Source organism: Panicum virgatum, chromosome 3K (assembly GCF_016808335.1).
Source record: "Panicum virgatum strain AP13 chromosome 3K, P.virgatum_v5, whole genome shotgun sequence".
Taxonomy (NCBI): domain Eukaryota; kingdom Viridiplantae; phylum Streptophyta; class Magnoliopsida; order Poales; family Poaceae; genus Panicum; species Panicum virgatum.
Genome location: NC_053138.1, coordinates 20,941,398 through 20,967,433, shown reverse-complemented (window position 1 = coordinate 20,967,433; position 26,036 = coordinate 20,941,398). Strand labels below are relative to the sequence as shown.

The window sequence follows — 26,036 nt, the reverse complement described above, 5'->3', positions numbered from 1 at the left end:
AGGACATGCTTAGAGCCTGTGTGCTCACGTAGAGCCTGTCTGCCGTTGGCCGAGTTTGCATATAACAATAGTTATCAAGAGAGCATCAGAATGGCTCCTTTCAAAGCCTTATATGGACGGAAATGCAGAACGCCATTGAATTGGTCAGAAGCTGGGGAGAGAACTTTCTTTGGGCCCGATATGGTAAATGAAGCAGAAGAGGAGGTTCGGGTTATTCAGGAAAATTTGAAGATTACCCAATCCCGACAAAAGATTTACGCAGACAAGAAACGTCAATCTGTCTTGTTCCAAGTGGGGGATCATGTCTACTTGCGGGTGTCTCCAATGAAAAGGGTTCAACAATTCGGGGTGAAGGGAAAGCTCGCACCTCGCTATGTTGGGCCATTCCTTATTATTGAGCAATGTGGGCCAGTGGCATACCGTCTGGAACTCTCTACCCATTTATCCGCGGTTCATAATATTTTCCATGTCTCCCAGCTCCGGAAATGACTTCGTGTTCCCACTAAGATTGTTGATATAGAAGATTTACAATTGGAGCCCGATCTGGTATATCCAGAGCACCCAGTAAAAATTGTTGATTGCAAGACCCGGGTCACTCAACATCAAACCAGCAACTTCTACAAGGTGCAATGGAGTAATCATTCCAAGCGAGAAGCCACTTGGGAAACGGAAGAATTTGTTCAATCCAAGTGTCCTGAGTTGCTACAAACTTATCGAGGTAACTAACCTTTCGCTCCCGTTTCAATTAGTAACTTCACTCTAAATTTCGGGACGAGATTTCTTTAAGGGGGTAGGGTTGTAACACCCAGGAAAACCGTGGACGGTCCGCTAGGGAGTCGCGGACGGTCCGCCAGAGTAACGCCCAGATATTTATCCTAGTTGTGGGACCCGCCTGTCATATCTTTTATTCTCCTCCCCACGACGACCAGAGGCGAGCTCCGCTCGAGCGCTCGCGCCGCCGTCGCCCCCCTTCCGTCGATCTCCCTCCTCCGGCCACCATACTTCGATTCCTCACGCGAGAACCTTCCCCGACAACTCCTCCACATTCCCCAACCCCCAGCCCGGCTTCTCCCCGCCCGGAATCGCCCAACCACCTCCGGTCACCATTGGAGGCATGTGAAGCTTTGCTCCACCGTCGATCCGCTTCTCCGGTCGTCCTCCGCACGAACCGACCGTGGGAATGGATTCGTGGTGAGTCACTTGTGCCCCCTGGCCTCTTTCCCCCTCCTGTTGTGCTCCGCCGGCGCCGGTGAACCGCCGTCGCCGCCGCCGCCGTGCTTACTGCCGCCTGTTGGGTGGTCTGCAAAAGTGAATCGCGGACGGTCCGCCTAGGAGGGCTGGACAGTCTACTGGTCAGGTTAGAAGTTGTCCAGAGACGATGTTGTCTCTAGTGTTTTCGTAGAATTTTATTGCGGACGGTCCACTACTTGGAGAGCGGACAGTCCGTCGTAGAGCTCGAATTTGTCCAGAGACGATGTTGTCTCTGGAGGGTTTCACAGGGTTGAACTGCGGATGGCCCGCTATTGGAGGGCGGACAGTCCGCCGTAGGGTCTAGGGTTTTGTCCATAGACGTTGCCGTCTCTGGTGGATTGGATGAGGGAACCGCGGACGGTCCGCCAAGGGGGGCCGGACGGTCCGCCAGTAGGATTAGAAACTTGTCCAGAGGCGTCGTTGCCTCTGGTGGTTTTGCGGAGTTGAAGTGCGGACAGTCCGCTATTTTGGAGTGGACAGTCCGCTATTTTGGAGTGGACAGTCCGCCGTATAGATTTGAAATTGTCCAGAGAGGCAGTTGGTTCTGGTGGGTCTGCGAAGCAAAACTGCGGACGGTCCGCCCTTTGGTTGCGGACAGTCCGCAGGACCTTTCAATTTGGGTATAGTGATTATATAGTTTGAGTTGCACTCAATCATTTCATATGCGTACGTGTAGCATCCGCAGCTGAGGACGCCGTATTTGAGGTGATTGCGGCACTGCAGGAGCAGCAGGAGCAAGCCCAGGAAGAAAGGCGTGAGAACCCGGCCCAAGGCCCGTCTGACCCTAGCACTGAGCAGCAGACGCAAGGCAAGCCCCGGTGCACAACCTACTATTTTAACTTTATGACACCTATATATGTATCTATTACTTGTGCATTACATTTAGGAATTGTTTGAAACCCTAGTTGCATGATCCCTAGGTCATCCTGGGCCTTATACTAGTATGGATAGGCCACCGGTAGCATTGCTATGCTTAATAGAGATCGATAGAAGTCTAGTGATTTTTCGGTCACACGCGAGATATAGGATATTTAGAAGTCGAGTAGTTTCCGGTTACACGCGAGACTTAAGATGTATTTGTATTTCCGCATATGAGTATTGAATTTGATATGGAGTGAATATAAATTTGAGACCGGGTGGGGAATGATGATGATATATAGGTATGGCAGCAGGACAGGGTTCCTGGGTTTTCTAGCCCCGTCCGTGTCGATTAAGGACCGGTCGTTGTCGGTAGTGCTGATTGGGGATTGAACTGTACTAGCCGCATACTAGGAGTAGGAGGTAGTCGAAACCGGTAAGCCGAGTACAGTTTTGCTTCGAAAGTACAGGAACCCGCACCCAACTCCTGGGTAGTCGAGTAGTCGCGGAGAATTGGTGATGCATATATTTACTTTTGGTAGTCTCACGTTGAGCTCGGCGGACCATATGTCGTTGGGCTGGTTTCTGTAGTTTGAGGCGAGGAGGGGAAATGTTGGTGCGTGGGGTCCGATGGGGCTTTTGCGTGCCGTGTTGGTTAGGTCCACCTTGCAAGGTTAAATCGAATCGATTCGCCGTGTCTCGCGGAGATGAGGGCCTCGATCTCTTTGTCGCCTCGTAGAAATGAATTAGAAATATTGGTGATAAATGATGGAATTACTTTGAATCATCATGGTAATGCTCCAACATGATTGTTTTAGATATGTCAACATTAGATAAGTGTTTCTCTATAGAAAACATGTGGCTAAAATATTGAAAGCAAGGATCCAACCATAGATTCTTTTTCTGCAAAACGACCTCACTAGCCAGAGAGCCGTGCATGTCTAGGTATGGGGCTATGTATACCCCTGGTCGAGTAAGCCTTGGTGAGTATTAGTATACTCAGGGTTTGTTGCAACAATTATTTCAGGACACTCGGACGTTGACTTATGTCCCTGCTGCATTAAGTTCATCCGTCGGGACGCAGAGGGATGGGAGGTTGTGGAGCCAGACGCTTAATTAGGGATCTCCTCGGGTACTCTTTTGGTAGTTGTAGGTCCTTTCCTCTACTTGAACCTTAAATTTCAGTTTTGTAAAGTTTATAAACTATGTATATATTCAATCTTAGGTTGTAAAACTTAGGTAGAGTTTTATGTATATGGTTGTATTTTCAAATGTACGTCATGTTTGTATCTTCTGCGCTCACCTTCAAATGAGACTATCGGTGTTTTTCGATCGGGATGTGTGTTGAGAAAGAATTGCTAAATTAAATCGTTAAGCTAATGCGACTGATATGTTCAAATGATGACGGTTAATTAGATTTTAAAATTGGCGGCACGTTCGCTCGCCGACTGCGCCGCCGACTCCGCCCGCTGACTTCCCTATCGGCGCCCTGCGCACCTTATCTGCCGCCCTCGTCCAGTCGCCATCCTCCGCGAGCACCGTGGGGCGCGTCACAGCGCCCCGGCGCTCGGGCCGGCGGCCTCCAGGCCATGCTTCCCCGGCACTCTAGGGAGAGCTGCACCTCCCCCCACATGCTAAGCGCAAGGAGATCGACCGGCGCAGGAGGACAAGGAGATCCTGCAGACCAAGGCCGACCGCGCCAAGCTCGATGGCGCATGTACGAGTGCATCCTCTCGCCTGCTGCTCAACCTCGTGTCCATTTTACTGGGAGTACCTTGGTCCAGTAGTGCTGCTCCACGCCAACAGGTATATCGATCACTAATCCCTTGATACTGTGGTTTTAGATAAATCTATTCTCTGATAAAATTTGTGGGCATACGTAATATTCTAAGCCTACACCTTTTTTTTTCTAAACATTCCCACCTATCTGTTGCATAGCGAATGGAAGAGCAGCCAATCCAAGCCTTTACTAGATCTATCTATGCAATTCTGAAGAAGCTGCATATCATGAAACATACTCTGAAGAAGCTGCATATCATGTGTTCGGTGGAATGCCTATGAGAGATGTTCAGGCCCTGCAATTGTTTTACAAACCTGCATTTCGTCGGCAAATGCAGCTGCAAGCTTTGCAGGAAACATGTATATTTTTTATTTCGGTTTGCAAATCTATACTTGGATTTCCGGGGAATTATTACTTGCTTAAATGTTCGTCTCTATCAGTAGATGATACCGGAGATGTATATTCTGTTGTTTAATTTCACTGACAGGAAAAACCATCTAAGTGGATGTTTGATCAGAACAGCAATGGAAAAGCTGTAAAAGCCATCAAAGTGGGGTATTTTAACATTCTACATCTTTGTATTCTACTCAAGCACTTCGGCAAATAAAGTCCTTTGTTGAGTTCGGTAACTTCCTATATCCAGACACGGCAGACACATCAGAGTCTAGATAGACCTTAATTGTGAAAAATAACATGTGCTCAGGTGCAAACCTCAATATTCCCCACTACCCACATGTACAATTATTGATTTCCAGTTTAAGATCATGATGCATGCACGACCTATTCGTCCTCACAAAACAAACAACTGCCAAATAGCTTTGGACTTACGGGGTTAGCGCCGGTAGCATAGCACAAAATTACGTATCTCCCTATATATGTCTAGCCGAATTCTAACCGTTCTTAACTTAACGTAATCGCGGTTAGTGTACCTGTAGAAGATGCATATATATATATATGAATATTCACGACTGGACACTTCGTGCCAGCATTCACGAACGGCCCCCATGTGTCCTACGCCACATGGGTAACGCATATGCAGTTGCCCACATATTCACCCATACATTGCCATTCACTATAGAAACGGCAGCCATACAATTTTCCGCCGTATGGCCAACGTTAACATACGCCACTGAGATAGTGTATTCACGAGTTCCTTTACTCCCAATATAATCGACTGATGGTCGATATATTGGCAGCAGCTCAAGTAGGCCACTGCTTGAGCACAGCGTTCGGTTCGCATCACCGACGGGAAGGTCAGTCTCCCTCAGCTGACTGAGTATACTTTACTCCCAATATAGGCAACTGATAGTTGGTATATTGGCAGCACCTCAAGTATGCCATTGCTTTAGGGCAACGTTCGGCTCGCATCACCGACGGGAAGGTCAGACTCCCTCAGCTGACTGAGGATCCTTACCTTCTTACCATAGCGTAGGTGCGTCGTTACAGAATTTAAGGGTTGATTGTGCACAAAAATAAGGTCTGACGGAAAGTAAAGTGCTGGAAGTCAGGTATATAATGACATAAGTTAGATAGCCACCTAGTAAATTCTCATAAATTCCCCTAGGGATTTACGAACTAGGCACCATCCTTAACGAACCAACGTATTTTGCAAATGCAATTTTTGTGGTCAAATTTTAATAAAATTCTTCGAAAACTCGTCACTTTCTCTAGTGCACGCTTTGTTCGGCTCTGATACCAGCTGTGGCAGAACCGCGCGACATAAACCGGCTTAAGTGCGCTAACCATCGTTGCAAAGGCAATTAGGTTTAACTCGCACAGCAGACGGAGTACATCGGAGGACTGTCGGGTAAATTCCCGATAAAACCACTTAAACCTGGATCGAACAAAGCAGCATAACTCACGCGAAGGCGAGTCCAGAGATTACAACACCTCACAATATATTACACCACAGAGTTTAACATAAAAGTAGAATTACAAACCAAGTTCCAAATTTAACAAAGTACTTTTCGTAGTGCCAAACATAAACGGAAAGACACTAGAGTTCTTTATTGCAGCGAAAATACTACACGATATCTAACGACGGTATGAGTGTCACGATGAAGCCCGATTCGTGACATCACTCGTTCTTATCATCGCTGGCCGGGGACGTATCCCACTCCACGGACCAACCAGGCGGGAGAGTGCAAGGCCAGGTCAGACTGGCAAACATGTCCTCCAAAGTATCTCCTGAAACAAAATTGAGCCACAAACAAGGCTGAGTATACTAATACCCAGCAAGGCTTACCCGACTAGGATATACTTAATCCTTTAACTATACATGCAAGGCTTTTGGCTTGGGGGGGTTTATTTTTGCTGAAAAGCCACAAAGAGTAAGTTGTTATTTCAGATTTTTGATTGCAAGTTCTAGTTTAATTAATCATTCTACATTAGCATCTATCCAATAGTATACATGGTGGAAAAACAATTATCTTTCATCATCCAACAATATTCATCATCATACATATTCCACTTATTACTCTATGTGACAGAAGAGTTAAGCAGTCTCAATAACCGGTGAGAAACGGACGATTCGAATCGAATTTGTTAAACTGGCCAGGCAGACCTAAACACACGTCACGTGGTCACTCCCAGAGTCACACGTGCAACTTTTCCCTTCAATTCCCGCTTCACGGAACAGGCCCACCGCCCTCGACTACAGAGCCCGGCCCTGCACCCGTCATTAGCTAGATGAGAACGACGTCAAGACGGTGGGGAGTATATTCCGGCTGCGGTTCAATCCAGTACTTAAGCTTACCGATTACCATATTCTCGGCATGTGATTAGTACGTTCAAACGCTTAACCACCACTACCACACACTGCGGCCTTATCACTTTTCACTAAACAGACGGGGCATCCCGAGTATCACGACCCCGCCCGTTAGACCTTATAGTTGTAGCAAGTAGTAAACAACCAACTCCTATAATTTCTCGCGAGTGACAGGAAATCACTCGACTTCTACCGAACCATTATTATAGCTAACTAATGACCTACACATACTAGTGTTCAATCATCGGTACCTAGGATCATGCAACTAAGGTTCCAGTCAACTCCTGTAACTTAAATGCACAAGTAGATAGGAACAATAATAAGTTGCATAATTTAAAATAGAGGGACATGCTCCGGGGCATGCCTTCTTGAACTGAGTTAGTTTCCGAGGCTTCTGGAGTCGGGTTCGGTTTCTCGACGGCGTCGGCGAAGTTCACTTGAGCTTCTCCGGGGCCTTCTTCCACTTCAGGCACCAGCTTGTACGTACCGTCGGCGAGAGTAGTCGTATCTATATGAGATGCACGTGGGTGAGTTGTTGTGATGAAAACAACTTATGCTTGCTTCACTAAAAAGTTGTAATTCAAACAAAACCCGAAGTTAATGAGTGAAACACTTCCATTCATATTTTACTGGGCAATCATTTATAGAGTAGTAACTCAACATATCTAACTACACAAGGCATCATGATCAACAGCACAAGAAAGCTATACTAACTTCCTAAACAAGTGGGAGTAGTTTCCTATAGCAACTAAATCATGGTTTGTTAATAAATCAACAACTCATCACACATACAATAGTAAATTCAACAAAAATTACATCAAACATAAGGTAATCAAAACTAGCTATCCTGCAAAATTCATACCAAAACTTGTAGCCAATTATCCAGAATAATTCATGTAATCAGACAACTCCTAGATCAATATTGAATTATACAGGTTTGACCAGAGTATAAAAGAAGCTCAAACTTTAACAGTAGGTCTACACAGGGATGAGTTATCTACTGTAATTTTTTAGGATTTATTATGCATAGAATTAATTAGAAGAAAATAAACAAAACAGACATCAGCTTAACAAGATTCATTTTTAGCTCCTGCTCTATTCATGAATTGGGGCTCAAACTTCATGGACAAGCTAAACTACTCAAAAAGAACACTCAGAAATATTTTCATGATTTATCATGAATATAATCTATTTACCATAATTAAAGTCTACTAAACAAGGATTAACTAAAAGAAATAGCTACCCATGAGAACTGACCACAAAATTTTTATAGAAACACTAGTGTCACATGAAAAAACCACCATAAAAATTTCAGAGCATAACAAGGCTTCGAAAAATAATTAAGAAAAAGAATAAACAACTAGCCTTTATGCACCTAGTAACATAAATCTAATTTTCCAGCAAAAAGTTTCAACCAACAACCAGCATATTATGATTCTACTGCATAGAGCTTTACACAAGGATTCCAGAACATCTGGATTTGCTAATTTACGAATTTTCTACGAATTTCTATTGAATTTCAAAGTTTACAGCTAGAAATTACAAAGAAGTCCTTAAAGCACTATTCATCTGAGTCACTGTCTATTCAAACAACCCCCTGGATTTTCTTGAATTTCAACCCGAGGTCCCTGGCTGGGGTTTGAAACAGGGTAGGCGGCGGCGGCCGGATTCCGGCGCTCGGGGTCGTCGGCGGCGAGGGTCCGGTGGAGGAAAAGCAAGAGGAGGACGAGCTCTACCTTGGGGTGGCTTTGGCTGGGGCTGGGATGGCCGGAGCAGGCGGTGCCGCGGAGAGGGGTGGCCGGTGGCGGACTGGGCCTGTGGCGGCGGCGTTCCGGCAGGCTTGGGCGTCGACGAGCGGGTCGGGGAGCACCAGTGGAGGGTGAGAGAGCTAGCTGCGGGGTCGGATGGGCACGAGGAAAGGCGGAGGAGTGAGCTCCGCGGGAGCCTAGGGGCGGTGGCGCTAATGGTGGTGGCGGCGGCTCTGGACGCCGCGGGGAGCTCGGTTCGGCGTTGGGAACAGGGAGGGGAGTAGAGGGGGAGGTAGAGGGCTCGTTTGCGAAGCAAAAGGAAGGGAGGAGAGCCAGCAGAGGGCGCAGGCGAGCGGAGAGTTGGCGCACGGCACGGCTCGGCGTGTTCGTCGCCGTGGCGCGTCGACGGCCGTCCTCGGCATGCGTGCAGGGAGATGACGCCGCGTGGAAAGGCCAAGAAGCTACGGGAGAGGCTAGGGACGGGGCACTGCGAGAGAGCGGCGCGTGGCCGGCGACCTTGACTCGGACGGCGACCACTGCGCGGCCAGCACAGAACAAAGGAGGGAGAGAGAGAGAATTGAGAGAGTAGAGAGAGAAAAAGAGATTAACTGATTCAAAATCAAATTTTTCTCAAAAATTCCTTTTGAAACATGAAAAACTCTGAATACGAAAGTTGTAGAGAATTTAAAAACCTACAACTTTTATTTCAGGAAAAAATTTAATCGAGCAATGGTTTAAAAGTTATTTTAAATTTTCGAAAACTACAAAACAAAACACTTATCATTTCATGTAATTTTTGTCCCTTTTATCCCTAGAGTTCAACTAGACTTTTACTAATCTTTTCATGGTGAACATGTCTATTCATTTTTCTTATGCCTAATTGCATTGGTGTGAAAGTTATTTGAAGTTTCTGACCTATGCACATATACACACATACATATATATACACATATGTTATTTTCCAAAAAGAAATGCATAATTTGACTTCCTCTTGTTTATTAATCAAGAAACCACATTTAATATTTCTTGCTTAGCATTTTAAAATTCTGAGATGTCACAGCCTACCCCCCTTAAAAAGAATCTCGTCCCAAGATTCGAGTAATTAGGCTAAGTGTGGAAGGTGTGTGTACCTTGGAGAGAAGCGAGAAAACCACGGTAATGTTCATTTAGATAGGTTTCAGTTTCCCAAGTGGCTTCATCTTCAGTGTGATGACTCCACTGGATTTTGTACATTTTAACTACTTTTCTTCTTGTTACCCTTTCTTTCCGATCCAGAACTTTGATAGGATATTCCACATAGGAAAGGTCCGGCTCAACCCGTATATCCTCTTGTTCGACAATCTCCGTGGGAACTCGGACACATTTCTTAAGCTGGGAAACATGGAAGATATCGTGTATGGTGGATAGTTGTGGAGGAAGTCTCATTCTATAGGCCACGGGTCCACAAGTTTCAAGGATTTCATAGGGACCAACATACCTAGGAGCTAATTTTCCTTTCACTCCAAATCTTTGTACACCCCTGGTTGGGGAAACCCGAAGGTATACATGATCTCCAACTTCGAATTGCAAGGGATCTCTTCTTTTGTCGAAATAGCTCTTTTGCCTAGATTGTGCCGCTTTAAGATTTGCTTGGATTACCCTCACTTTTTCTTCTGCCACAGTTACAAGATCAGGTCCGAATACAACTCGTTCTCCGACTTGCGACCAGCTCAAAGGAGTACGACACCTTCGACCATACAAGGCCTCAAATGGTGCCATTTTCAGACTCTCTTGATAACTATTGTTGTACGGGAATTTTGCTAGAGATAAACACTTATCCCAACTCTTGTCAAAGTGAATGACACAAGCCCTCAACATGTCTTCTAGGATTTGGTTTATTCTCTCTGTTTGTCCATCAGTTTGAGGATGATAAGCTGAGCTTCGAATCAGTTTGGTACCAAGAGAAGCTTGCAATTGTTCCCAAAAACATGTTGTGAATTGGGTACCACGATCAGAAATGATCGTTTTAGGTACGCCATGTAGGCAAACAATGCGATCGAGATAAATCTCGCCATATTTCTTGGCATTATAGGTGGTGTGCACTGGAATGAAGTGGGCCGTCTTTGTAAGTCTATCCACGATAACCCAAATGGAGTCGTGCTTCTGGGATGTGCTTGGCAATCCAACAATGAAATCCATACTTATGTCTTCCCATTTCCATGATGGGATAGACAAAGGTTGAAGAGGGCCGGCTACCTTCAAGTGGCTGGCTTTCACTCTCCAACAGGTATCACATTCAGAAACATATTTAGCAATTTCCCTTTTCATCCTAGTCCACCAGAAGTTTTGTCTAAGATCTTGATACATTTTGTTACTGCCTGGATGAATGGAGAACTTGGAAAGGTGTGCCTCATCGAGGATTTGCTTTCGGAGCTCATGATTCTTTGGAACGACTATGCGGCTTTCGAACCATAGAATTCCATTGTGGTCTTGGCGGAAACATTTATATTTTTCTTCCCCTTGGGAGAGCTTCTGCTTGATGATCTTAACACCTTCATCATGTAGTTGCGCCATGATAATTTGATCGTGAAGGGTTGGTTCAATGGAAATGTGGTTTAAAGTGCCTTGGGGAATCATTTCCAAATTTAGTCTTCTCATTTCAGAACTATGTGTCTGGTCATAAGATTCCACAGCTAGGCAATTACAATGACTTTTGCGGCTTAATGCATCTGCGACTACATTGGCCTTGCCCGGATGGTAGTGCACCTCGAGATCGTAGTCTTTGATTAATTCCAACCATCTTCTTTGTCTCATATTTAGATCGGCTTGGGTGAAGATATATTTGAGACTCTTATGGTCTGTGTAGATATTGCAATGAGTGCCCATAAGATAGTGTCTCCAAATCTTTAGAGCATGAATGACTGCTGCTAACTCGAGGTCATGAGTAGGATAGTTTTGCTCATGGGGCCGAAGAGATCGTGAAGCATAGGCAATGACTCTATTGTCTTGCATGAGCACACAACCAAGACCCGTACCCGACGCGTCACAATACACGTCAAAGGGTTTGGCATTATCAGGTTGAGCTAAGACTGGGGCCTTAGTCAGCAACTCCCTTAGAGTGTGGAAAGCTTTATCACATTTTTCATCCCAGACAAATTTTATTCCTTTCTTCAACAGTTCGGTCATAGGCTTAGCAATTTTTGAGAAGTCCGGAATGAATCGACGATAATATCCAGCTAGACCAAGAAAACTGCGAATTTGATGAACGGAATTAGGAGGTTTCCAGTCCATCACTTCTTGCACTTTACTAGGATCAACAGCTATGCCTTCACTAGATATAGTGTGACCCAAAAATTTCACCCTGTCTAACCAAAATTCACACTTGGAAAACTTAGCATATAACTGATGATCTCTAAGACGTTGAAGAACGATGCGCAAGTGTTTGGCATGGTCCTCCTCATTCTTGGAATAAACAAGGATGTCGTCAATGAAAACCACGACAAACTTGTCAAGCTCCGGCATGAACACCGAATTCATGAGGTACATGAAATATGCAGGTGCGTTTGTGAGGCCAAAGGACATAACCAAATATTCATATAGTCCATATCTTGTAGAGAAGGCGGTTTTAGGAATATCACAGGGTCGGATTTTGATCTGATGATATCCAGAGCAAAGATCCAACTTTGAAAACACCCTAGCTCCAGCCAATTGATCAAATAAAACATCAATGCGGGGAAGGGGATATTTATTTTTGATTGTCACCGCATTGAGAGGCCGGTAGTCCACACACAATCTCAAACTATCATCCTTTTTCTTCACAAATAAGGTCGGACAACCCCAAGGTGATGCACTAGGGCGAATGAAACCTTTGTCAAGAAGTTCTTGAAGTTGAATTTTTAATTCAGCCAATTCCTTAGGTGGCATTCTATAGGACCTCTTTGAAATAGGTGCAGTACCAGGCTGCAACTCAATAACAAACTCTATGTCCCTATCCGGTGGCATTCCCGGCAAGTCATCCGGAAAAACATCGGCAAACTCGCATAGCACTGGGATTTCTTCTAATCTGGATTCGCTCGTGGCATGTGCACAAGAATTGGAGCACTCTTGGGAGGGTAAATAAAGAGTAGTGGCTCCTTGGGTTGGAGAGTTTATTTCAACGGCTCGGGAAGGAATGTCTAGGATTACTCCATGTCGAGTCATCCAATCCATTCCCAAAATAACATCCAGGCCTTCCAGTCCTAAGATGACAAGATCGCTGTTGATGATTTTACTACCCAGCTTGATTGGCACAAGCCGTATCATTTGATTAGATGCAACTTTACCACCGGGTGTTGATATCATGTATGACCCCTTCGTATGACAGAAATCAAATCCCATTTTTGCACCAAATTTTGCACTAATGAAACTATGTGATGCACCGGAATCAAATAATATCACTACAGGCTTGTGATGGATAGAAAATATACCCGTCATTACTGGCGCTCCCTCAGGTAGTTCTGCAAGAGTGGTGAAGTTGACTCGCCCTTGCCTGACCTGAATAGTCTGCCTTCTTCCCTTGTTCTGGTTGTTCTGAGTAGAACCTTGACCCTGGTTTTGTTTCTTAGGCTACGGACACTCTCGGGCGAAATGAGTTGAACTCCCACAGTTGAAACAACGATTTTTATCGCCTGGACGGGCTGGTGGTGAGGCAAATGGCCTGGGACCAGTTAGCTGAGGAACAGGGGGTCGCATTACACCCTGCTGCTGTGGCGGCCTAAAACCCAACGCCCTAGTAGAGGGGCCTTCTGAGGGATGGTAGAAGAAACATTCTGCACAAAATGATACCTCGGTGACTGAGCACTCGAGGGTCCAGGTGGAGCCTTCCGCTTCTTCTCAGCACGATGAGCCACAATGCAATCCTCTTGGGTAATTGCCAGATTAACCAACTCATTGTATGTATCGATTTTAATGGGGTTCAGACGTTCCTTGAGTTTGGTATTAAGTCCTCTGCGAAAGCGGTCACGCTTCTTAACATCTGTGTCAGCATGATAGCCCGCGTACTGACAGAGACCATTAAAAGCTTGGGCATATTGAATAACCGTACGAGTCCCTTGAGTGAGAGCCAGGAACTCATTCAGTTTCCTTTCCATAAGACCCTCTGGAATATGGTGGTCCCTAAATGCATTTTTGAATTCGTTCCAAGTAACAACGTGATCGACCGGAAGCATGCCATGATAGTTGTCCCACCAAAGACGAGCAGAACCGCGAAGCTGTTGTGCGGCAAAAAGAGTCTTATTTTCCTCCGAACATGGCACCGGAAGTAGTGCAAACTTGGACTCGATTGTGCGAATCCAAGCATCCGCATCCAGTGGTTCTTTTGTCTTATTGAACAGAGGAGGCTGGGTTGCAAAGAAATCCTGATAACCAGTAGCTTGAGGTTGATGGGCGTGGTGTCCACCTCGCTGCTGCCCTTGGACAAGTTGGCGAAGCAACTCAGTCTGGACGGACAGGATTTCCGCAAAGCCTGGTGGTGGGGGTGGCGGCTGCTGCGATCCGCTACCACTCGCGTTCACGAAACCCTCCGGATTGCCACGCGTCGATCCCACCATCTGGAACATGCAAAAACTCTTTTGTGAGCAAGTGATATACAATGCCCCAAAGTACAAAAGAGTAAGTGCAGATAAATGAAACTTGCATGAATTATATAACAACATGGACAAAAGGTTGTTCGTTTCAAGAACAACTTTTGACAGCAAAGGGGTATTTTAACATTCTACATCTTTGTATTCTACTCAAGCACTTCGGCAAATAAAGTCCTTTGCTGAGTTCGGTAACTTCCTATATCCAGACACGGCAGACACATCAGAGTCTAGATAGACCTTAATTGTGAAAAATAACATGTGCTCAGGTGCAAACCTCAATATTCCCCACTACCCACATGTACAATTATTGATTTCCAGTTTAAGATCATGATGCATGCACGACCTATTCGTCCTCACAAAACAAACAACTGCCAAATAGCTTTGGACTTACGGGGTTAGCGCCGGTAGCATAGCACAAAATTACGTATCTCCCTATATATGTCTAGCCGAATTCTAACCGTTCTTAACTTAACGTAATCGCGGTTAGTGTACCTGTAGAAGATGCATATATATATATATGAATATTCACGACTGGACACTTCGTGCCAGCATTCACGAACGGCCCCCATGTGTCCTACGCCACATGGGTAACGCATATGCAGTTGCCCACATATTCACCCATACATTGCCATTCACTATAGAAACGGCAGCCATACAATTTTCCGCCGTATGGCCAACATTAACATACGCCACTGAGATAGTGTATTCACGAGTTCCTTTACTCCCAATATAATCGACTGATGGTCGATATATTGGCAGCAGCTCAAGTAGGCCACTGCTTGAGCACAGCGTTCGGTTCGCATCACCGACGGGAAGGTCAGTCTCCCTCAGCTGACTGAGTATACTTTACTCCCAATATAGGCAACTGATAGTTGGTATATTGGCAGCACCTCAAGTATGCCATTGCTTTAGGGCAACGTTCGGCTCGCATCACCGACGGGAAGGTCAGACTCCCTCAGCTGACTGAGGATCCTTACCTTCTTACCATAGCGTAGGTGCGTCGTTACAGAATTTAAGGGTTGATTGTGCACAAAAATAAGGTCTGACGGAAAGTAAAGTGCTGGAAGTCAGGTATATAATGACATAAGTTAGATAGCCACCTAGTAAATTCTCATAAATTCCCCTAGGGCTTTACGAACTAGGCATCATCCTTAACGAACCAACGTATTTTGCAAATGCAATTTTTGTGGTCAAATTTTAATAAAATTCTTCGAAAACTCGTCACTTTCTCTAGTGCACGCTTTGTTCGGCTTTGATACAAGCTGTGGCAGAACAGCGCGACATAAACCGGCTTAAGTGCGCTAACCATCGTTGCAAAGGCAATTAGGTTTAACTTGCACAGCAGACGGAGTACATCGGAGGACTGTCGGGTAAATTCCCGATAAAACCACTTAAACCTGGATCGAACAAAGTAGCATAACTCACGTGAAGGCGAGTCCAGAGATTACAACACCTCACAATATATTACACCACAGAGTTTAACATAAAAGTAGAATTACAAACCAAGTTCCAAATTTAACAAAGTACTTTTCGTAGTGCCAAACATAAAGGGAAAGACACCAGAGTTCTTTATTGCAGCGAAAATACTACACGATATCTAACGACGGTATGAGTGTCACGATGAAGCCCGATTCGTGACATCACTCGTTCTTATCATCGCTGGCCGGGGACGTATCCCATTCCACGGACGAACCAGGCGGGAGAGTGCAAGGCCAGGTCAGACTGGCAAACATGTCCTCCAAAGTATCTCCTGAAACAAAATTGAGCCACAAGCAAGGCTGAGTATACTAATACTCAGCAAGGCTTACCCGACTAGGATATACTTAATGCTTTAACTATACATGCAAGGCTTTTGGCTTGAGGGGGTTTATTTTTATTGAAAAGCAACAAAGAGTAAGTCCTTATTTCAGATTTTCGCTTGTAAGTTCTAGTTTAATTAACCATTCTACATTAGCATCTATCCAATAGCATACATGGTGGAAAAACAATTATCTTTCATCATCCAATAATATTCATCATCATACATATTCCACTTATTACTCTATGTGACAGAAGGGTTAAGCAGTCTCAATAACCGGTGAGAAACGGACGATTCGAATCGAATTTGTTAACCTGGCCAGGCAGACCTAAACACACGTCACGTGGTTACTCCCAGAGTCACACGTGCAACTTTTCCCTTCAATTCCCGCTTCACGGAACAGGCCCACCGCCCTCGACTACAGAGCCCGGCCCTGCACCCGTCATTAGCTAGATGAGAACGACGTCAAGACGGTGGGGAGTATATTCCGGCTGCGGTTCAATCCAGTACTTAAGCTTACTGATTACCATATTCTCGGCATGTGATTAGTACGTTCAAACGCTTAACCACCACTACCACACACTGCGGCCTTATCACTTTTCACTAAACAGATGGGGCATCCCGAGTATCACGACCCCGCCCGTTAGACCTTATAGTTGTAGCAAGTAGTAAACAACCAACTCCTATAATTTCTCGCGAGTGACAGGAAATCACTCGACTTCTACCGAACCATTAGCATAGCTAACTAACGACCTACACATACTAGTGTTCAATCATCGGTACCTAGGATCATGCAACTAAGGTTCCAGTCAACTCCTGTAACTTAAATGCACAAGTAGATAGGAACAATAATAATTTGCATAATTTAAAATAGAGGGACATGCTCCGGGGCTTGCCTTCTTGAACCGAGTTAGTTTCCGAGGCTTCTGGAGTCGGGTTCGGTTTCTCGACGGCGTCGGCGAAGTTCACTTGAGCTTCTCCAGGACCTTCTTCCGCTTCAGGCACCAGCTCGTACGTACCGTCGGCGAGAGTAGTCGTATCTATATGAGATGCACATGGGTGAGTTGTTGTGATGAAAACAATTTATGCTTGCTTCACTAAAAAGTTGTAATTCAAACAAAACCCGAAGTTAATGAGTGAAACACTTCCATTCATATTTTACTGGGCAATCGTTTATAGAGTAGTAACTCAACATATCTAACTACACAAGGCATCATGATCAACAGCACAAGAAAGTTATACTAACTTCCTATACAAGTGGGAGTAGTTTTCTATAGCAATTAAATCATGGTTTGTTAATAAATCAACAACTCATCACACATAAAATATTAAATTCAACAAAAATTACATCAAACAGAAGGTAAACAAAACTAGCTATCCTGCAAAATTCATCCCAAAACTTGTAGCCAATTATCCAGAACAGTTCATGTAATCAGACAACTCCTAGAACAAGAATGAATTATACAGGTTAGACCAGAGTATAAAAGAAGCTCAAACTTTAACAGTAGGTCTACACAGGGATGAGTTATCTAATTTAATTTTTTTTTGGATTTATTATGCACATAATTAATTAGAAGAAAATAAACAAAACAGACATCAGCTTAACAAGATTCATTTTTAGCTCCTGCTCTAATCATGAATTGGGGCTCAAACTTCATGGATAGGCTAAACTATTCATAAAGAACACGCAGAAATATTTTCATGATTTATCATGAATAGAAACTATTTACCATAATTAAAGTCTACTAAACAAGGATTAAATAAAAGAAATAGCTACCCATGAGAACTGACCACGAAATTTTTATAGAAACACTAGTGTCACATGAAAAAACCACCATAAAAATTTCAGAGCATAACAAGGCTTCAAGAAATAATTAAGAAAAAGAATAAACAACTAGCCTTTATGCACCTAGTAACATAAATCTAATTTTCCAGCAAAAAGTTTCAACCAACAACCAGCATATTATGATTCTACTGCATAGAGCTTTACACAAGGATTCCAGAACATCTAGATTTGCTAATTTACGAATTTTCTACGAATTTCTATTGAATTTCAATGTTTACAGCTAGAAATTACAAAGAAGTCCTTAAAGCACTATTCATCTGAGTCACAGTCTATTCAAACAATCCCCTGGATTTTCTTGAATTTCAACCCGAGGTCCTTGGCTGGGGTTTGAAACAGGGGAGGCGCGCGGCGGCCGGATTCCGGCGCTCGGGGTCGTCCGCGGTGAGGGCCCGGTGGGGGAAAAGCAAGAGGAGGACGAGCTCTACCTCGGGGTGGCTTTGGCTAGGGCTGGGATGGCCGGAGCGGGCGGCGCCGCGGAGAGGGGCGGCCGGCGGCGGACTGGGCCTGCGGCGGCGGCGTTCCGGCGGGCTTGGGTGTCGGCGAGCGGGTCGGGGAGCACCAGTGAAGGGTGAGGGAGCTAGCTGCGGGGTCGAATGGGCGCGAGGAAAGGCGGAGGAGTGAGCTCCGCGGGAGCCTAGGGGGCGGCGGCGCTAATGGCGGCGGCGGCGGCTCTGGACGCCGCGGGGAGCTCGGTTCGGCGCTGGGAACAGGGAGGGGAGTAGAGGGGGAGGTAGAGGGCTCGTTTGCGAAGCAAAAGGAAGGGAGGAGAGCCAGCAGAGGGCGCAGGCGAGCGGAGAGTTGGCGCACGGCATGGCTCGGCGTGTTCGTCGCCGTGGCGCGTCGACGGCCGTCCTCGGCGTGCGTGCAGGGAGATGACGCCGCGTGGAGAGGCCAAGAAGCTACGGGAGAGGCTAGGGACGGGGCGCGGCGAGAGAGCGGCGCGTGGCCGGCGACCTTGACTCGGACGGCGACCACTGCGCGGCCAGCACAGAACAGAGGAGGGAGAGAGAGAAGAGAGAGAAAAAGAGATTAACTGATTCAAAATCAAATTTTTCTCAAAAATTCCTTTTGAAACATGAAAAACACTGAATACGAAAGTTGTAGAGAATTTAAAAACCTACAACTTTTATTTCAGGAAAAAGTTTAATCGAGCAATGGTTTAAAAGTTATTTTAAATTTTCGAAAACTACAAAACAAAACACTTATCATTTCATGTAATTTTTGTCACTTTTATCCCTAGAGTTCAACTAGACTTTTACTAATCTTTTCATGGTGAACATGTCTATTCATTTTTCTTATGCCTAATTGCATTGGTGTGAAAGTTATTTGAAGTTTCTGACCTATGCACATATACACACATACATATATATACACATATGTTATTTTCCAAAAAGAAATGCATAATTTGACTTTCTCTTGTTTATTAATCAAGAAACCACATTTAATATTTCTTGTTTAGCATTTTAAAATTATGAGATGTCACAGGTACCAGAGGCGAAGCCGTGCAAGTGGCTGAGGGGCGTAAGGTGGACGAGGCCACGTGCTGGAACGCGTCGCGGCGCGACACGGGCGCCGCGCCCACGGCGTCAGTTGTAGCGACGCGGAGTTATCGGTTGCTTAGATTCGGTTTGTTAGGATTCAATTAAAAGGTTGTTACGATTCTTGTATAAAACTATACTATCATGGATTGAGAAGGCAGCCAGAGTTGAGATCTATCTCTCTCGCTCCTAGCGAGCGTGCGCTCCCTCCCTCTTCCGTTCGATGCCGGCCGCTAGGACGGCGTCGCGTCCTCGCCAGCGGCGCGAGCCCAAGCCACATCCACCCACCAGCCATAGCTACAACCTCCGATCCATCGGCAGCCACAACATGGGGAGGGCACTGTCCCCGGCAGAGCTCATGGGAAACCTCCCCGGTGGCGCGGTAGAGCGTCGTGAAGGTGGCGTGCTCGAGGGGCGCCGTGGGGAACAGCTTCGCGGTGGCGCAGAGGAGGGGCGCCAGCGGCGCAAGGGTTTGAGCAGCGGAAAAGTAGGGTTTGAGGCCTAGGGTTAGAACCCAAACTCGTATATATTGGGTAATGGAATGATTGTATTGTATTGAGGCCTAGGCCGGTATATATTGGGGTACATGACTTGGAGGGCAAGCCTCCTACGGTATGGTAGAGTCCAGATATAATCCTAACCTATCTATTATAGAGATATCCCAAATATACTCTAATAGTGTTAACTGTTAAAGATTGCTAAAGTATTATGTTGACACATTTATTTAGGCGTGGACTGCTAAGGACTATTATGTAAGTGAACTGGATGAAGATGGAGACAAATATCAAGAAGCAAGCTGGGAACAGTCAGATGATTCTGAATCTGATCTACAGGAACCATTACATGTGATTATCCAAATGGAAAACTGCATAAGGTAGAGTGGTTTACATACGCATCTATTTGTCTAAGGGTCAGGAGTTATATTGATTTTCTTAAGAATTTAAATAGTTTACTCTACATCATTTGTTTAATGTTTGTCCAAATTAGTTATTCACAAGCGGATGCACTTGGCTGTATACTCATACCTACATGAAGATTGTTGTTTTCATACAAGTAGTGCTGCTAAGACCTTTTGCAAAAATAGCTACACAGTTCTCCAATTGGTGCAGTGCTCTACAACCTTTACTAACGAGAATATCAGATACTACTACCTCCATTTGTTAACTAGTCAACATCAAATAAAATGACATGGAGGTAGTATAACATTTTCATATTCCCTATGTGTTTTTTAATTCATCTTGATCTTAGATTCTTGAAAATACCATTGGCTATGTAGAACATGTATTTTTCTTCCTGAATGAATGACATAGCATATTAAACTTTATTTGCAGGACTGTTGAGGATATTTCATCTATCGGTAAATGTGAAATAAATATGGAAAAAGCATGGACACTCTTTGAGAAAATAACTGAAGCTGTTGAATGTATACACCAAAAGGGTGTTATACATCGGGACTTGAAGCTTGGCAACATATTTATTGGAAAAGGTGAAGTAAAGATTGGTGATTTTGGACATAGTTGTTGGGCAGATAGTTACACTGATGGCAAAGAAGGGACACCAGACCGTGGTACCCATATATATGCTGCGCCAGAACTTTATTTGGGACAGGTTACATACAAGGTATATTCATTTTGACTTACAGGCAATCTGTTGAAACTACGACAATGTTTTCTCACATGCAACTAATAGCTGTCATTAATTTAGGTGGATGTTTATAGCCTTGGTATCATATATCTGGAAATATTTCATCCTTTTGGAAGTGGTTCGGAGAGAGCTAAGGTTTTGTGCAACGTGAAACTGGGTACATATCCAGACAATTGGATGGGTGAAACAGCGCTACTTGAAAAAATGACTGACTTATGCCACTCAAATCGTGCATCGGCGAATGATGTATTGGTAACTACTCTAATCTGAACCTTATTTCAGTATTTAGTTGCTTTCGCAGCATTGCAGCCAAATGCGACATAAATCAAATCATTTTTTTAGTTGAAGCTAGAGAAGTGCATTAAATATTACCTTTTTATCAACAAATAAAAGAAACTACTCCCCCTATTCCAAAATGTAGATCACTGTTGACTTTTTTTTTTACAACTTTGAATGTTTGTTTTATTCAAAAAAATTTATGTTAGTATTATTTATTTTGTTGTGACTTTTTTGTCATCAGAGGTATTTAAGGATAACTCATATTTGTATTTATTTGCACTAATTTTTTCAATAGGAAGGATGGTCAAAGTTAAATTCAATAAGTTAACAGTGTTACAGGTGGAGTACAAGAATTAACCAGAAACCTACTGAAGCAAAAAATAATAAATAATAAAGCTCTCTCTCTCTCTCTCTCCAAATATTGGGCGGCCAATATCAGTTGCAAATTCTGTTCTCACATTTGGTTATTATCCACAATCCCTGCTCAAACCTTTCCCTATTTGGCATCAGCCATAAGATCCGGTTATCATTATGATAGAAAACAACAAAAGATGTAAGCATCCATTACGTGATGGTGCGCCAATAATCAACCAGGATTTGGCAGCACATGCCCCCTGCTTTTGAAGCATTCGTGTTTAGCTGCTCTTTACATCAGAATTTTGAGAAACCGATTTTGGGTTTGCCATTTTCTTTTTTTGTTTACTATCTATAGTTACCTGATCCAAATTTTCCCTCTTTGATCTTAGACATAGCATCCGTTCGTAGAAAAAATATAACCAGGACTTATAAGGGAATAAAAATTGTAAAACTTGATGGCTCCTGTCGTGAGTCTTTGTTGTAGAACACAAACACATTGAGCTGTAGGCCTCATGATTGATTTTCTGTAATTCATTGAATGTATAAGCAGCCTATCAAATTACGCAGGGGGTTTAGAATTTTTTTTTTCAGGAGTACATCGGCGAAAGACGGAACTTCTGATGGTCTGCACAGGAATCATCCAGCTAATGCAAGCATCCTGAGCAATGGCAATTCTTATTCCTTGGAAGGTGTAAAAATAAAAAGCTTAAACAAGTGGTTGACTGGCCAAATAATGATGCTCTTGTTATTTATGTGATGTGTCGGCTAAGAATGCCCCCCCCCCCCCCCCCCCCCCCGGAAAATGGATCATTATGTTTTTCTAACGCAGAAGGACGAGTTGCTCAGCTTCCTCTCAAGGAGTTTTTGTGTTGCCCCCCCCCCCCCCCCCCCCCCCCCTCATTTTGGCCATGATCCTGTTGGTGTCGTCTTTTCATTTTGGCTGTTAAATCGTGCCCTCCGAATATAACAATATTGAGCTTTGAGTTATTAAACAAAAGGAAATGGATGCCCTACCGCAAATCTATACTATAAAGATCGAAAATAATTGAAATTTTTTTCACCCAAATTGGGTCCACAGTACCCCTCACACCGGACCCGCCTGTAAGGATCGAGAGAGGTGAGAGGGGGTGGAGACCTATAGAAACAGCATGTTGTGGGATGTTTTTGCCAAAAACTAAATTATTTTGTCACCGGACGGCTCGCTTACCTGCCTCGCATACCGCCTGCATACCCGTTCGTTTCGTCAGCCGGTCAACGCGCGCTTCTCCTTTTCAGATTCCTCTGCTCCATGTTTTTGCCTTCTCCCCTCACGCTCGCCGTGCGCACGCCACTGATGCCGTGCGCGCGACACCGCCTCCTCGGTCGCCGCGCACTACCGCCACCTCCCCTCCTCCCGCTCAGACAGGAGGATTCCTCAATGTTCTACGAGCGCCGCACGACGCTGCTTGGAGGGTGGAGGCCGGCGCTGACGACCTCCTCGCCGGTGACCCCAATATCTCCACGTTGCGCCGGCTCCTCTACCGGCTTAGAGCCCTCTCGTGCTCCGTTGACCTGTGTAGGACCGGGGAGGAGGGGAGCGGGGTGATTGGGTCCTGCGCGCGCGGTGCCGCACCGCAGGTGCGGATCGCGGTGGGGGTTCACGCGGGTGGCCGTCGCCGTCGCCGGGGAGATCCATTCGTGGAAATCTCGTGGCGTGGGAGGAGATCGAGGCTGAAGAGGAGAGAATGTGAACCACCGCCCGATGGCGGCAGCGCACTACCGCTCCCACCCTCGCCGTTTATCTGATCTCTTGCTTATGCTTTATTGTTTTGACATTTCATATGAAGCATCTTGCTTGTTATATTTGAATGTCCAGTGACCTTTATGCCCCCTTACCTGCAGACTAAACCATTGTGCCAGAACCTGTACCGGAATTCATTCACTTATCACTGCCTTCAAGAGGACAAAACTCTGCAGTTTGATGATGAAATCCAGTTTCTAGGTATACATGCTACTCTCTCGCTGTCCCTCACTACCTCTTGAGATCATAGGACATAGGTTAATCTGTTTCTCAGTAAGACAATTGACAACTAATTGGTACGTTCATTTGGATTTCAGAACAATGTGAGAGGGAGAATGCACGTGTCCTTGTGCATTACATGACAGGGGAAAATAGGTGTGTACATATAGATAGATTTTCATTGGAGCTATTAACTTCCATACCAGTGGCACTGATTTGACTAATTTTATCAAAACACTTTACTAGGTAGGCAGCATTTGTTATAGCCTTCTTGATGAAATCAAGGGGATGGAGACTGGCACAATCTTTTCAGTGGGTGAAAGAACGGAGACCAAAGTGCAACTATCTGATGGTAACTTCATAATTTATGCATGCCTTTTCTGATATGTTTGTTCTCCGAAACTTCTGAAAGGGAGAGAGAGAGAGAGATTGATATGCGAGTTGGGTCTGTACTTACTTACAGTTAGTTACATGTCTGCATCTTTGGTCTATAGCAGGGGCTAGAGGAGTTTCTTATCTCCTCGCCCTGGTGCCTAGTGACAGTTAGTGGTTGGTCCTGGTCTGGTCTTTCTTTTTCTTATTTGAGAGGTAGCTGGTTTATTTGTTCCTGGGGGGTTACAACCCCTTTATTTCTGTAACACCAGGGGTTCTAGCCCCATCACTTTTTCTTCTTAATATGATGATGCGCAGTTCTCCTGTGCATTCGAGAGAAAAAAAAGTTACATGTCTGCATGCATGTGTTTGTGAATTACAGAGTAAGATCAGGCCACCTCTCACATGCACACCCGTGGGCATATCAATGCAATAGAGGACATAACCATTTTTTGGAACATAGAGTTTATCTTATGAGTTTGATCTGACGTTATTGCTATTATTGCACTGGATGACACAGTGGGGTTTCTAGCCTGACTGGAAATATCAATTTATGGTGGCATAAAACATTTTTATGGTAAATTATAAATGTGGTGAAGTTATTGTTCTTATCTGGTATCCTTTTCTGGTGTCTGCTAGATAATTAACCATTATCAGCCCAATCTTCTCTACATGATCCAAATTAATTAGAAAGGCAAGTTGGCTAAGCCAGAGTTGGAGGCATGGTTCCAAACTGTCAATTTGAGCAAAGAAAATGGCAAAGTGATTGTAAGTAATAGTATTTTACTTTCAGTTTTTTTTACATGAGTTCTGCCTTGTGCAGGGTGGTGTTCTACTGTTCTTACAAAATTTTTTATATTCCATCACTATAGGGGAACTGATACATTCAATACCATCTGGAACAGCTTGAGGGGATCAATCAATAATGTGAAGCTGGTAGCAGTAAGTTGCTCTCTTGATTTTCTGATGCACAATCATTCAAAATTAAAGCATTGGAGCAGCAGTCAGATCATGGAGGAGGAGGAGCCAAATCAGGGAAAGGGGTTCTAAAGTCAGCTGCTAGAGCAATAACCCTTGTCGGCCCAATGCTCTATTCATGTCCCAAATTAGATGTAAGCAATCAACACATCTATAGTCTTCAAAAATACATGTTGAGTGGCAAAGCATTTTTAAAAAAAAAACAGCATATCATTCCTTTGTTTAGTTATGTAACTCCACTTGTGCAAAATAAAAGTTTTGAGATGATATATAAGAATTCACAATCGGTCCCTTTTCAGGAGTAGGAGCCAACAAAAGTATTTCAAAGCTGAGCTGTGAAGTGCTGAAGTAATCAGAAGAGGAAGCAAGAAGCAACAATGGGAGGACAAGCACCAGTCCAGGCGTCAGCCGCAACCGAGCACGACAGCGCGGTCGATCCAAGTTGTTGTTCATAATCCTCCTCCTCCTGCTGCCCCAGAGTGCCGAGGAAGGCAAGGTTGCTGATGATGCAGCTACCTGTAAACAAAAACATTATCTTCTGATTCTTTCTTTTGTTTTTTTATTTGTGAGGTACACTTTAATGGCGTGGTGAGATTAATAGCTTGTGCTGGCAAGCTGATAGCTTGCCAGCAGGTTGTGCATCGCTGGATTATGTTAAACAGAATTTTCTTGGAATATCAAGCTGTCATTATAAATGATGCAAACAACTTGCATTTGCAATGAAAGCAAGTATACACAAAAATTGGAGAACTCACGAATTTTATTTCAATGATACGCAATAGAGATGTGTATCCTTTTTTTCATTAACAAGAATAATTGTTAATTACATGAATCTATAAAGCTCTAGACTCTAGCTAGGAAACTTAGAACAACCAGAATGCTAATTACAGGGCCGTGGTTTACTGACGAACTGCAGCAAAGCTGAGCATGCGCCGAAACAATAAAATCTGCAAGGAGCTCCTGTCCGAAAATGCATCTTGTTCTCTTTCGACATGAAAGAAAAAATTATCTATATATTGGACCCAATGCATACACCTGACTGGGATCCAAAAGATGATCCATCGAAATACTATCTTGATAGAATACAAAAAATTGGCATAACACTTGGTAGTGCAATGGAAGCAATACAACCTGAATGGAATGATGATGTTTATGACTGGTGATGTACAATTCCAGATCATATACCAAAAACATTCGATAGGTAAATTCCTTGTATGATAC

The 26,036-nt window shown here is 44.3% G+C and overlaps 1 protein-coding gene across 1 annotated transcript; it reads left to right on the top strand.

The window, feature by feature from the left end:
• Nucleotides 1–3,747: 3,747 nt before the first annotated feature.
• On the top strand, nt 3,748–25,532 carry LOC120698288 (eukaryotic translation initiation factor 2-alpha kinase 1-like). The gene is made up of 10 exons (XM_039981823.1): nt 3,748–3,915; nt 19,915–20,060; nt 20,518–20,806; nt 20,891–21,082; nt 23,348–23,447; nt 23,564–23,621; nt 23,716–23,817; nt 24,477–24,605; nt 24,710–24,949; nt 25,115–25,532. Exons 2-7 carry the CDS (start codon nt 20,044–20,046, stop codon nt 23,729–23,731), a joined length of 672 nt encoding a protein of 223 aa, XP_039837757.1. The 5' UTR covers nt 3,748–3,915; nt 19,915–20,043; the 3' UTR covers nt 23,732–23,817; nt 24,477–24,605; nt 24,710–24,949; nt 25,115–25,532.
• The last annotated feature ends 504 nt before the right edge of the window (nt 25,533–26,036 follow it).

Coding starts and splice junctions, on each gene's coding strand:
- LOC120698288 (XM_039981823.1), top strand. Junction 20,807..20,890: donor TGGGACAGGTTACATACAAG/GTATATTCATTT, acceptor TCATTAATTTAG/GTGGATGTTTATAGCCTTGG. Junction 23,448..23,563: donor TGATGAAATCCAGTTTCTAG/GTATACATGCTA, acceptor TTTGGATTTCAG/AACAATGTGAGAGGGAGAAT.